The following is a 13,933-nucleotide window of genomic DNA, read 5'->3' on the forward strand; positions in this document are numbered from 1 at the left end:
GCCAATCCGGATTTCTCTTGTGAAGTGGACCTTCATGATCTTGTTTCGAACCGCCTGATTCTAAGATGGATTTGGCATAACGGTTAGCTTTTTCTCCTTATGACTTTTGATTGCAAAATTCCCTCAAGGCCTTTACGGATCCACCTTATAAGCCTTGGGCTTTCATTCATTGTAGACCACTGTTTCGGGCTTTGTAAGTGGGGAAATATTTTGTCTAACCACTTTCTTTGGCATGCCATTTACAATTGGTCCGCGATCAAAAGCCACAACTTACTTGGTTATTGTGACAATCTCTCGAAATTTTCACGCGCGGCATAGTTTCCCCCACTGAACTTTAGAGTCATTTTTGATACATCAAGTTGTAAAAAATGTGCAGTTGGGGATTGGGGCATAACAAGCACAACTGTAGCTTTTAGCTTTTAAAAGAAGAGACAACAAAAAATTCTTCAAGAAATGTGAAAACAGAGTAGAATGCCTTTCTCTGGAATGCAATTTGATTGCTTCTATGGTCTTTCATTCTCGAAAACGAAAAAGCCCACCACGGGGCAAGTGAGATGGAATGAATTTCGCTGCATTATTACTCGTGAAAATAATATTTTTTTTAAAAAGTATAGTAACTTCTTCCTTCTTTTTTGTTGAGACAGTTTCTGTTAAATCACCAGATCATTATTTTAACATTTTTCTTCACTTGTGGGCTCAGACTATCTTTTAATAAGTAAGACCCAACACGTGAAATATTTAATTTAAATGGAGTTGAATTGACGGAATTAATGTTCGATTTCAAGACATTTGGCTTTGATACCATATTAAATCATCCATTATCCCAAAAGCTTAAGCTTATAGGAAGCGATAAATTTAATCATTTAATCATTATTTTAGTAGTTTCCGATCCAAGAAGAATGGACTGGACTGGGTTGACGCATCTTCATCCTGAATTGGATCAATATACTGTCTAAAAGGTCTGGATTGCAAGATTTGATTGTAATTTCCTAGCTTTTTGGTAATGTCATACTATTACTTTCACTTATTCTAATTCTCCTATAAATATAAGCCTTTGTATTGAAAATATTACGTACTAAGAATAAGAGCAAGATGTAGCCATTTGCGTCCCATAAATCCTTTGTGTTTATTTATTTATTTTTATTCTACCAAAGTGGAAACTACAAACAATGATCTTGATTTGAAAGATTAGAAAAGAAAAAAAAAAAAATCTTTATTTGAAAGGTGTATGTATTGATTTTTGAGACTGTTTGACGTCTTGCGTCTGATCCCGTGTCTTTGAATTGTGGTTCCATTGCTTTCCACAAACCTACAGGTTACGATCTTCATTAATAGCAAAAGACTTTTAAATAATCGTTTGAAACAACACTTCTTAAGTATCTCATGCATATGCCAGACTTTCCCGGTCAAATTATTCCTTTGGCTTTGATTTATTTAGCCGTGATAAGAGTGTTGATACATAGCACAAGTGGTGGAGGGTTGAAGCATAGAGGAAATTAAGGAATAAGTTTGTCAATTCCATATATAAGAATTTTCGTGCCGCAAAGTCATACATGCTTCCAAACCATATATACCAGATGAAACTACACGCAAGAATCTTCATTTGTAGCCAAAATCAAACATAGGAAAATGAAATCATGGAAAAAAGCTCCGAAATTGGGAAAAACTAACAGTTGACAGGAGAAAATTAGTTTGCTTACTAGAGATTAGACCATTTTCCCTTGCATTAAATTCATTTTCACATGGAAGTGTGACTTTACTTCTAATGATGCATTTTCAGTGGAAGCATTAGTCCGATATGAGCTAGGGTTTATTGTAGAATGTGAAAAGCATATTGGCTTAGAGGAACACCCTTGTTTCCTATCTGCGTGTGCGGACGTACAACACTAACTTTGTTAGACAGTTAGGTTCCTTTTGATCTATATTTTTTCAAAGTGAGACTCAATACTCACAAATGCACTTAAATACCAATGAGAAAGGAATTCATTAAAAGAAGCTAAAATGCAAAGGAGGGCAGTCACACCGCCTCCTTACATCAAACAACATGGCTTCACATTACCAACTAAACCATGGAACTTAAAAAAAATAAAAAATAAAAAATAAAAATAAAATTAAAATTAAAATTTTAAAATTTTTTTAAAAAAATCCTCAAAAAAATGCACTTTTAAATCAAATTGCATGAAATTGTGTTTTTAAAAAATTACGATTTTGAATCAAATTGCAATTAAAGAGACGTTTTTTTTGAAACCGTACAATTTTAAAAGCTAACCTACAATTTTTTTTTCTTTTTCTAGCACACTGAAATAACGTGGTTCATTGTGAGTCTTTCATTGTGAGTTCATTGTGAGTCTTAAAAACTCTTGAAATTCAAAACGTAATTATCAAAATTGTCATCAACAAGGTTTGGAATAATGTTAGGTGGAGTGTAAAACGACAACAGTAGCCGTGGGTTTCAAGTCCAAAAACGATTTTCAACATAATTGACAAAATTAGCAGCGGTCGGTATCGGTTAGCCCAAATGACGGAGGGTTCAAGCATAAGGGAAAGAGAATTCCTTAAGGATTTTCGTGTTGGAAAGTTACACATGATTCCAAACCATGCCAAAGGAAACTGGACGCTAGAGTCTTAATTTGCATTGTAGCCACAAATTAACAATCAATTGATAGTGAACTTGGACACTTTTCCATGACCAGTGACCACATGTATATTTACCATTGGGATCGCAGCTATATATACAAGGTGTCTCTTATTATAAATAATAAAAAGATGTTAAAAAATCAAATATATATATATATATATATATATATATATAAAGGAAAAACAAAACAAAACCAAAAAAAAGTGGGGGGTTGGGAAATTATATTTATTCTTTAGGTTTTTATATCATTTGAATTTAGTCATTGAGTTTTCAATTTCAAGCATTCGGCTAAAATATGTTCCTATATCACTTTACTGTCAAAATTAATAGGTTGTGAAATCAAGTTCTAGGAGTTATGAAGAGTCATCTAAAAGAAATAGAATATTTCAACTTGATCACGATAAGATCTACCACATGTGTCTCATTTAACACCTCAACATTCATCTAAACAGTCCAATACAATGCCATGTCAATAGAACTGAAGTCTTTTGTTAATGTAGATTTGCTCTTTAGGTTATCATGTTTTGTGTTTCTTTAAGTTTAAGCATACATCGAATGTTTTTTGTTTTCTATGAATGACTTAGCACTTTTGACTAAGCATTGCATTGGATATTCATGATGTGTCAAATGAGACACAGATAGCTGATGACAAACCGTTAACTTTGCTGGTAAAGTGACAAAGGGACCTATTTTAAACTTCGTCAATACCGAAAGAATGTATGTATTATTGAGATTAAATACTCAAGGACTAAATTAAATTAAGATGAAAACATAGGAAATTAAAGCCAAAAAAAAAAAAAAAAAAAAAACCGCAGTTTGGTAATTTCAAATTTTATATAGACAGCAAAGTCATGAGAGTAGCAGTAGGATATTTGCAAATATATACCTAAAAGCAGTGGTTAGTACTAATGATTAAAAGATGACATATTATAGCCCATATGCTTATTTATAATATTATTGGTTGCGATTAGTATATATATATATACTGTGTGTGTGTGAAACCATTTATCTTCTTCTTTGACTTTTTCATCAACTGATTCGACTTTGAATCCTTCTTCTTTCACTTATCTTTGAATTATGTGCGCACTGGTCTTGCAATCTGGGCAACGTCGACGGGTACAGAACTATTATATTATGTGTGAAGAGGGCATTGTTCGAAGTTTCTTGCAAATTAATTTTCTTAATCTCGGCTTAACTTATCTCTACCTTTTCTCGCTTTATTTTTTTAGTACAATGAGATGGCGTGGTTCATTGAGTCTTTCATTAGGACTTACAAACTCTTGAAATTCAAAACGTAATTATCAAAATTGTCATCAACAAGGTTTGGAATAATGTTAGGTGGAGTGTAAAACGACAGCAGTAGCCGTGGCTTTCAAGTCCAAAAACGATTTTTCAACATAATTGACAAAATTAGCAGCCGTCCAGATCGTGTTGGAAAGTTATACAAGATTCAAGCATATACAGGAGAAAGTGAAAGGTTCGTCAATTCCTTAAGAATTTTCGTGTTGAAAAGATATACATACATGATTCCAAAGCATGCCAAAGGAAACTGGACGCCAGAATCTATTTTTGCATTAATTTTAGACACAAATTAAGAATCAATTGACAGTGATCACTTGAATACTTTTCCATGACCAGTGACCGCATATGTATTTATCATTGGGATCACAGCTATATATACAAGGTGTCACTTATTATAAATAGGGGTAAATACTAATTCTTCATAGGGTTTATTTTGTATCATAGGAGGTCCTTTTAGTTTTGATAAAAGACTAAATTCGTTCTTCCGTCCATTAACCGTTAGTTGATCTAATGGAACTCCACGTGAACCAATTAGAAGCTGACATTTAGCATAAGCGGCCACGTCATCAGTGATGACGTGGCACCTAATTAAATTTTTTTTAAAAAAAAAAAATTAAAAATATATATTTTTTCACAAAAAAAAAAAAAAAAAAAAAAAAAATTGGTGGGTAGCCGAGCCAACCCCAGTGGGTTTTGGAGGTAGCCGAGCCACCCCCTTGGGCACCAAGGGGGTGGCTTACCCCCTTGAAGCCAAGAGGGTGGCCGAAACCATCCCCAATGGTTTTTAAAAAGAGTTTTTTTTTTATATTTTTGGGTGTTTAGTGTGACATAAAATAATAGTCAATAAAAACTATTTTCAGTTTAACGGAAAATGCCTTTTTAATTTTTTAAAAATTGTTTCTATTTTTGAAAACCGTAAACAATTTTCTGAGTTTGAGCACCTCATTCTCATATCTACATACCCGACCGGGACCTTGTCGGGACTCGCCCAAAACCTTGTCAAGACCAACCCGGAACATGATCGGGACTCTCCAGGACCTTGCCGAGACTCAACTAAGACCCGGTCGAATCTGGTTAGGACATTGTCAAGACTTGGTTGAGACCTACTAGGACACGCCGGACTTGGTCGGGACCCGGTCGAGACTCTACTTGGACCTAATTGAGACTCGTAGGACTCGGCCACGTCATTGCCGGGACCTGGTTGGGACATTTTCATAATTTAAAGTTTAATATGATTGATATATAAATTTGTAATTTTTTGTACATGCCAAACACCATAAAATGTTTTCGAGAAAATTATTTTTTAGAAAAATATTTTCTTCTAAAAACATTTTCTAACGGAAAATATTTTATATCGAAACAAACGAGCCTTAGTGAATCCCAACTGACCAGTCAATTCCTATATGTATGGCTATCTAAACTTAAGAAAGTACAAGTGCCGAACATATAAAGTGTTGGATCGAGCCTTTGATCATCTCATTTGAAAACCAATTGGTATCATGACGCTCTCGTGACTCGAACCCATGACCCTGGCTCTGATACCATTTATTAGATTGGGCCTGTGACCATCTTATTTGAAAATCAATTGGTGTTCAGTGAAGAAAGCCAAATCCTTTTATGGCATTCAAAATCGCAGCCTACAAAGTATCTAAGAGCCGTCCAAGTGACTAGAGCAGCGGCATTGTTGAATCTCAACATAAATGATTCTTTATATTAATTACTTGATACTTAGTAGCATATGTACAATTTGGTTTCCTAATTTTTATCCGCTTCACCTACTACGTCCATTACCTTTACAATACAAAGTGATGATTTATATTGTAAAGATATCAAGTTGAATAAACAGCTAGCAGAATGTTTAGTCACTTCCAATAACAAATTCCTTTTATTTCTAAACTTAAGCTGCGACTTTGAGCTTGATGAGACCGTAGAATATATGATTCTCTATATATATTACGTTGAACTATAATATTTACATTGACGTGTGGTTTGTGAGGGTAGCTCAATTGATTGAGACCACGCATCATAAAGCAAAAGTTACTATTTTAAATCTACCTCCTCTTATGCGAACATGTGTAAAAAGAAAAAAAAATAAAAAAATATTTACATTGACATGTGGTGGTAATTAAATCTTAAAATTTGGTTACTTTATTTGTATCCAGTACTCCTCCGCCTACACTTACAAAAAGTGGTTATTTGTAAGCATATCAAGTTGAATAAAAGCACTATATATATATATATATATATATATATATATATAACATTTTGAAGAGATTCCAGCGGTGGAAGTAGGCGTTTATATTTCATTACAGTCGTACCGATACCGATACCGAGTTATGTCAACCTGGTTAATTCCTTGGTGTTTTTCCTTCATCAATTTGCGATCCAGAAAGAAGTGGGGTACATCTCCACGCATGGTAAACCATGGTACATCTCCACGCATGGTAAACCATGGTAAAATGTTCAGAGGGTAAACCATGGTAAACAGTTGCCGTGGGTTTCAAGTCCAAAAACAATTTTCGTGCTGGAAAGTCATACATGATTCTGTCACTTGACGCAAGTGGAGAGCGATTATAATAATAACGTATGCTTGTGAACTCGAATACTTTTCCACGAAATTATGTCCCCCGGCCCCACTGGACTTATAATTAGGGAAAAGCTGCAGATGAGAGCTATATATACAAGGTGTAGTTTTAGGACTAGCTACTTCATAACCATTTTTTCTTCTAGTTTGGCATATCAAATTAGAACCATGCTAGATTTAAAGCCTTATCATCTCCTCTTCACCTTGTTTCTCTTTGGTATTTTCTCCACCAATCATGCCTGCAAGCAAATGGACCGTGACTCTCTCACATCCTTAGCCTTCAACCGTATGTCTTCTCCTCCACTAAATTGGTCTTCCATTGATTGTTGCCAGTGGGAGGGCATTTCTTGTAGTCATAAAAATCGAGTCACCCATATCTGGTTACCTGCTAAAGGCCTCAGTGGCAGTATATTTCCCTATCTTGGAAACCTCAAACGTCTCTCCCACCTTAATCTCTCCCACAATTCACTTTTGGGTCCTCTCCCTAAGGGATTGTTTTCGTCCTCGAATCAACTCAAGGTCATTGATTTGAGCTACAATCGTCTATTTGGAGATATATCTGGTTGGCTTGCCTCCCTTCAAATTGTTGACATATCTAGCAATCAATTTAGTGAGACAATCCAATCTTCATTCCTTCAAAGAGCATGGAGGTTGACCGACCTCAATGTCAGCAACAATAATCTCGCAGGCCCGATTCCTTCATTTCCTTGCATCAACTCTTCAGTGGTCAAGCTACTCGATTTCTCCCATAATCATTATAGTGGCCATATTCCTCGTGGACTAGGGGCATGTTCCAAACTCAAGGTTTTCCGGGCAGGTTTTAATTATCTCTCTGGATTGCTTCCTCATGATATATACAATGCAGTGGGGTTGGAAGAAATCTCTTTGCCTTCCAATAATCTTTCAGGACCCATTAGCGGTGACATTGTGAACCTTGCCAAACTCACTTACCTTGAGTTATATCGCAATAACTTGAGTGGCAAGCTCCCAGTGGATATCGGGAAGCTCTCCAAATTAACGGACATACTCCTTAATGATAACTCCTTAACAGGTTCTTTGCCCCCATCTTTGGTGAATTGCACAAATCTCACAAAATTGTTCTTAGGATCCAATTTCCTTGAAGGAAACATCTCTACCTTTAATTTCTCTAGTCTTCATCAACTTATTGTAATTGACCTTGGGGGTAATAAGTTTTCTGGTAACTTGCCAGTAAGCCTTTACTCATGCAAGTCCTTGACCACAATCCGTCTAGCCCTAAACCAACTCGAGGGACAAATCCAACCTGAGGTGCTTCAATTAAAATTCTTATCTTTCCTTTCACTTGCTAGCAACAAGTTAACCAATATCACATACGCAATCAAGATTTTGATGCGTTGCAAGACACTCAGTGTAGTCATGCTTGGAGAGAATTTTCTATATGAGGCAATGCCAAGTGATGACAATATAGTTGGGTCTGATGGATTTGAGAATCTTCGATTGTTTAGCCTTGACGGATGCCAATTGTCTGGTCAAATGCCTATATGGCTATCTAGGCTTAAGAAACTAGAAGTTCTAAGTCTATCTTCCAATCGTATCACGGGTTCAATTCCTATTTGGTTGTCAACTCTTCCAAGGCTCTTTCGTTTAGATATATCTGACAACCTCATTTCAGGTGAATTTCCAAAGGAATTTTGTGGATTGCAAACATTAGTGTCACCAAAGGCTCTAGTAGACGATAATCATTGGGATTTACCAATATTTACTGGCCCCAGTCCTTTTGGACAACACAATTTTCTCTCAAGCCTGCCACCATCAATTATTGTTGCAAACAATAATCTTAGTGGCAACATCCCAATTGAGATCGGTTGTTTGAAGCTTCTTTCTATACTGGATTTTAGTCAAAACATCTTCTCAGGCAGCATCCCAAACCAAATTTCAGAGCTCACAAACTTGGAAGTATTAAACCTCTCTGCAAATCGATTGTCCGGCGAACTACCAGCATCACTAAGTAGTCTACATTTCTTGCATGCCTTTAGTGTTGCAAACAACAATTTGCATGGACCAATACCATCCGGCACTCAACTCCAGAGCTTTGATGCCTCTGCATTTGAGGGTAACCCTGGACTTTGTGGTCCCCCTCTTCCAAATGAGTGTGCCCATATTGTTAGCAACAAGGGAGACATTCGGGATGAGGACGATGGGCATAGAATCCCATGGTTTCCAATTATTGTGGTTTTTGGCTTCATTACAGGTTTTTGGGGAGTTTGTGGTTCATTAGTTCTTAGCTATAAGTGGAGGGTTGCATATTTCCAATTCATGGACAACCTAAAAGATAGGTGTATAATCTTTTTCTTTAAAATTGCATATGGGTCGCTTTAGAGTCTGTTATCAATCGGTCGTTATAGAGTCTGTCATCAATTTGCTTTCCTGAGTTTCAATTTGAATAAATTAAGGTTTTGTTAGGTTTCATATTTCCAATTTGCGTTCAATGTGATCATTGATCACTGTCTTGGAGAAAATTAATTAATCTTGGTTACTTTGTTTGTCATGCCAGTTACTGTTGATCTGCGAAGGCAAGCCACAACTTAATTGGTCATTATATGTTGCACAGCTTTCCTATGCATAATGAAAAGAGAGACAACAAACAAATTCTTCAAAAAATGGAAAAACAGAACAAAAATGCAGTGCTCAGTAATGCAATTTCACTTGTATTTGCTGTCATTCTCTCTTTTAAACCTCCAAATCAGCCAAAATTTCCAACTATCAAACGGCATCTCATTAGTAGACTAATTGGCTTTATAAATTTAAGTCAAAGATCTCACTATCCATCAAGAAACATATGAATTAAGGAATTTTAAGGAGTTAAATTAATGGTGAAATTAAGGGTAAAATGTTTTACAATGATTTCCGGATTGTGAAAGTGAACTTAGCTTTTGAAATCTAGAAAATTTGTCTACTTAATGAGATTACAAGTGAAGAACCATTCAAATTCCATTTCTGTTAAGCTGCACTGCCAGTTTTGCGAATATTCATTTGGCTCTGTGTCAGCCAAATTGCTGTTTCTCTTGATGACACAGCTTCTTCTTCACCAAAAGGTCTCAACACTCCTGCAAGTTCCTCAAGCCTTTCATGTTTTAGTAAATCTGAGCAGATCTCTAGTAGTGACTCCAGACCTTTTGCTCTTTGCCGAGTTTGGGGTTCCCATTCAATCCTTGTTTCATAACCATGATCCAATGTCAGTGTACTCATTGATGAGATGTCACTAGAACCTCCATTCAATTCGTAAATATCTTCTTTCCCTGTTTGCTTAGTAGCGATAAGACCATTCTCCCTTGCATTAAATTCATTTTCACATGGCAATATGATTTTACTTCTAATGATGCGTTTTCAGTGGAAGCATTTATCAGACATGAGCTAGGGTTTATTGTAGAATGTGAAGAGCATCTTGGCTTAGAGGAACACCCTTGTTTCCTATCTGCATGTGCTGACAACATATGCACCAAGGCTATTTCTGAGTTGGCATTTCCAATTTGTTCAACAGAATTGAAAAAAACTCTAAAACCCTTTAATGCTTTTGATGTTTTCTCAAGACAGCTAGTGCAATCTACTATTCTTGTCTCAACTTCTATTTCAAGAAAACCATAGATGTTGGTTTCCTTTGCTGGGGCCTCACTGAATGCATGTGCTTTTCCTACTTGAACACTTTCCAAATTCTTTGATCGCCTTGCCTTTCCACCTCTGGTGTCTTTCCCAACACTATGTTAGACAGTTGGGTTCCTTTTGGTCTAATTTTGCCGCTGCATTTAGACTTCACTGGCATAAAAACAGGTGATATATTAGAGTGTTGAGCAAGGTATGGTTGTAAATGGGGATGCCTCAGAAGCTCTGCAGCCTAAAATGTGGTGAAAGTTTCAGGAAAAGACATTGCTTTTAGAAAGATATGACAAATTTTGGTAATTTGAACTCACTGTTGGTCTAAGGTCAGTCTTAACATGCTCTTGACTAATTGTTTCCTGCATTCCAAATTGCATCCAATTTTAGTTGTATAATTCCTTTCTGTATATTTGCTTTTGTATACTTACTTACAGAAAAAAATCAAAACATTCACTTGCAATGTAAAAGAATACACAATTGGAAGTGGGGACATGTATGATCGGTTTATTTTGTTAACAAGTCCTGACAAATCCTGTTACATTTATTTGTCAATAATCCGATTTACTTGTTAGCCAGCAATTGAAATATATAGTTCAATACTCAACTTCGTCGCTTCAAAAAATGCAGTAGTTATAGGTCAAGCCAACACTTACAAGAGCTCTAAATGCAGGTTGATGTGCAGCTATTTCAATCATGCATCAACATGTCACATTAGCAAATGTGATTTTGTTAGAGGTATAATAATAGTGGTATTTTAGATTTAAAATACCTTAGGATAATATGTTATCTTTATAGATAACATTAGATTATTTAAATATTAGATATAAGTATTAATTAGTATAATTTAAATATTAGGGATAAGTATTATCAGTAGTTTATATTAATTAGTCTTTTATTTTACTATGCATTGTAATTGTCTATTTAAAGATATCAAGCCCATTAATGAAAGAATCAGAAAATTAATCCCAAACCTTGAGTTTGAAAAATGGTTTTTTATGTTTCTTCAAAATCTAAAAGGTCTAGGTTCCTTTTGAATCTAAGGTCTAGGTTCTCTCAGAACCTATAATCTATCCCTGTTACGTATTCTCGTAACATTTGGCAGACACCCGTATGGTACGTATGGAAAAGCAACTTTCCAACCTTCAAACCTTGTTTGAAGTCATGATGAAGCAGAACACAGTGATTGCCAAAATTGTAGCCGAGAACTCCATGGTACTAAAAGAGATCAACAGAAGGAAAAAGTCTACAGCAAGAACCAGTGACAAGTCACACCATGGAAACCTAAATTCCATGCCATCGCTGGATTCCCAGCCAACCAAAAACATCCACAACGTGGTCAAATAGCAAGACCCATCGCAATGTCATTACATTGTACGGTCAATTGCAAAACGGTAGAGTCAGGATGAAATGAAGGAATGTTCATCATTGTACATAGCCAAAACAAGGCAACCATGTCCACCCTGTGCTCCATTGCAAGCGCCTCGTCGCCATCCTGTATCACAGAAAAACAGGCAGTCCAATGTTCATTGGCAGCGGCAAGTGAGTGGGCTTGTGCAAATTTGGACGCTGGATGACATAAAAGTGATCCCACCTCTTGTATGGCCACCAAGCAAACACCTGAAACGAGTAACGAAGGAAGAAAAAAAATTTCTAGACCTTGAGGACAAGGTCTCCTTAAGGGGAATGAAATGTTAGGGGTATAATAAAAGAGGTATTTTAGATTTAAAATACCTTAGGATAATATGTTATCTTTATAGATAACATTAGATTATTTAAATATTAGAGATAAGTATTAGTTAGTATAATTTAAATATTAGGGATAAGTATTATCAGTAGTTTATTTTAATTAGTCTTTTATTTTACTATGCATTGTAATTTTCTATTTAAAGACATCAAGCCCATTAATGAAAAAATCAGAAAATTAATCCCAAACCTTGAGTTTGAAAAATGTTTTTTAAGTATTCTCAAAATCTAAAAAGTCTAATTTCCCTTTGAATCTAAGGTCTAGGCTTCCTCAAAACCTATAATCTATCCCCGTTACGTGTTGCAAACAACAATTTGCATTGACCAATACCATCAGGCACTCAACTCCAGAACTTTGATGCCTTTGCATATGAGGGTAACCTTAGACTTTGTGGCCCCCCTCTTCCACATGAGTGCACCCATATTGTTAGCAACAAGGGAGACATTAGGGATGATGACAATGGGCATAGAATCCCATGGTTTCCAATTACTATGGTTCTTGGCTCCATTACAGGTTTTTGGAGAGTCTGTGGTCCATTAGTTCTTAGCTACAAGTGGAGAGTTGCATATTTCCAATTCATGGACGATGTAAAAGATAGGTGTATAATCTTTTTCTTTAAAATTGCATATTGGTCGTTATAGTGTCTATTATCACTTTGGTTTCCTGAGTTTCAATTTGAATAAATTAAGGTTTTGTTAGTTTTCATATTTCCAATTTGCGTTCAATGTGATCACTGTCTTGGAGAAAATTTATTAATCTTGGTTACTTTGTTTGTCATGCCATTTATTGTTGATCCGCGATGACAAGCCACAACTTATTTGGTCATTATATGTTGCACAACCTTCCGATTCATAATAAAAAGAGAGACAACAAACAAATTCTTCAAAAAATGTGAAAGCAGAAGAAAATGCTGCCAGAAAGATTATATGTTCAATTCCGGAAAGAGCACTAAACCCCAATGGAATGTACTTCCTTATAATAATGCTGTCAGAAATTTTGGGGGTGAAAATAAGACTAATGGTTTGTTGGGGGGAAAAGTCAATCCCTTTGCTCAGCAAAAGAATGTGGAGAATGTTGCTAATGGTAAGAAACAATTTAAAAATTCATTAGGCGAACAAGTCAAGTTGGAAGACGAAATTAATTCGCCTTTGAATGAGAAGGTAGTGACCCAAGAAGAATTCAAGGAAGGCAAAGTGAAGGCAGAGGGATCCTCAGCAGAATCTATTGCTGCCCTTGATAAAGTCGATACCGTCAAACAAAAAATGGAAGCTGCGTATGAGACTTTAAATGCAACTGTGGAGGATGTCTTTGCCAATGGGGATCTTCATCGGGCTGATGAGACCTTGGCCAATATGAGGCATTGCTTGTCTGCTGTTGGGGAGGTTGCTGTATTTGCTAATGTGGAGAAGCAGCTTTGTGGTCTGACATTTTTTTTTTCTCTTCAAACATAGATGGCGCTGGAAGAAAATGTAGATGATGCATGGGAAGAGAGAGGGTTCAACAGAAATAAAAAAGGCTGCGGAGGAGGTGTGTGCTGTCACTGTTGTGTGCAAATGGTGGAATTGGGCATTGTGAAAGTCAGATTTGGGTAGTGTGTTCACGTGAGCTGGCTTGCTTGGGAAGTGAGAACAAATATCAGACAAAGGTTTGGGCTTTTGGCCCGCATTTTGGCCCTAGGCTGCATTTGTATTTCAATATTCTTTGTATTCACTTGTAATAGACAGCTTTCTTTCGATTGCACACCTTGTGAGCAAGGTGTTTTAAAGGAGCGGGCAATGTAATGGGTTAAAGTAGATAACCCATTTCTGTTATTAGGTTAGTTGTTAGTTAGGTCGTTACTAGATTAGTTGTTAGTTAGGCCAAGTAGTTGGCCCAAGTAGTTAGAATGGAGTCTATATAAGGCTCTTGAGATAATTGTAAAGGTATCAAAGAATCTATGGACTGTTCAATTGTGAACCTTGGAAGTTAAGCATCCTCGAAATGCTTAGTTTGTAGGAGATTAGCCATCTCGAATTGGCCTTTTCAATAACAA

The 13,933-nt window shown here is 36.1% G+C and overlaps 1 protein-coding gene and 1 pseudogene across 1 annotated transcript; one reads left to right on the plus strand and one right to left on the minus strand.

Moving 5' to 3' along the window:
* Positions 1-6,692: 6,692 nt before the first annotated feature.
* On the plus strand, positions 6,693-8,948 carry LOC132163765 (receptor-like protein 2). The gene has a single exon (XM_059574137.1). The coding sequence runs from the start codon at positions 6,693-6,695 to the stop codon at positions 8,880-8,882; it is 2,190 nt and encodes a 729-aa protein (XP_059430120.1). The 3' UTR covers positions 8,883-8,948.
* Positions 8,949-9,503: 555 nt separating this feature from the next.
* LOC132163778 (serine/threonine-protein kinase Nek6-like) lies at positions 9,504-12,368 on the minus strand (annotated as a pseudogene).
* Between the last annotated feature and the right edge of the window lie 1,565 nt (positions 12,369-13,933).

The sequence above is a fragment of the Corylus avellana genome, chromosome ca10, assembly GCF_901000735.1.
Source record: "Corylus avellana chromosome ca10, CavTom2PMs-1.0".
In the NCBI taxonomy this organism is placed as follows: Eukaryota; Viridiplantae; Streptophyta; class Magnoliopsida; order Fagales; family Betulaceae; genus Corylus; species Corylus avellana.

Excerpts from the sequence above, each read along its gene's own strand:
- LOC132163765 (XM_059574137.1), top strand. The coding sequence starts at position 6,693 with ATGCTAGATTTAAAGCCTTATCATCTCCTCTTCACCTTGTTTCTCTTT.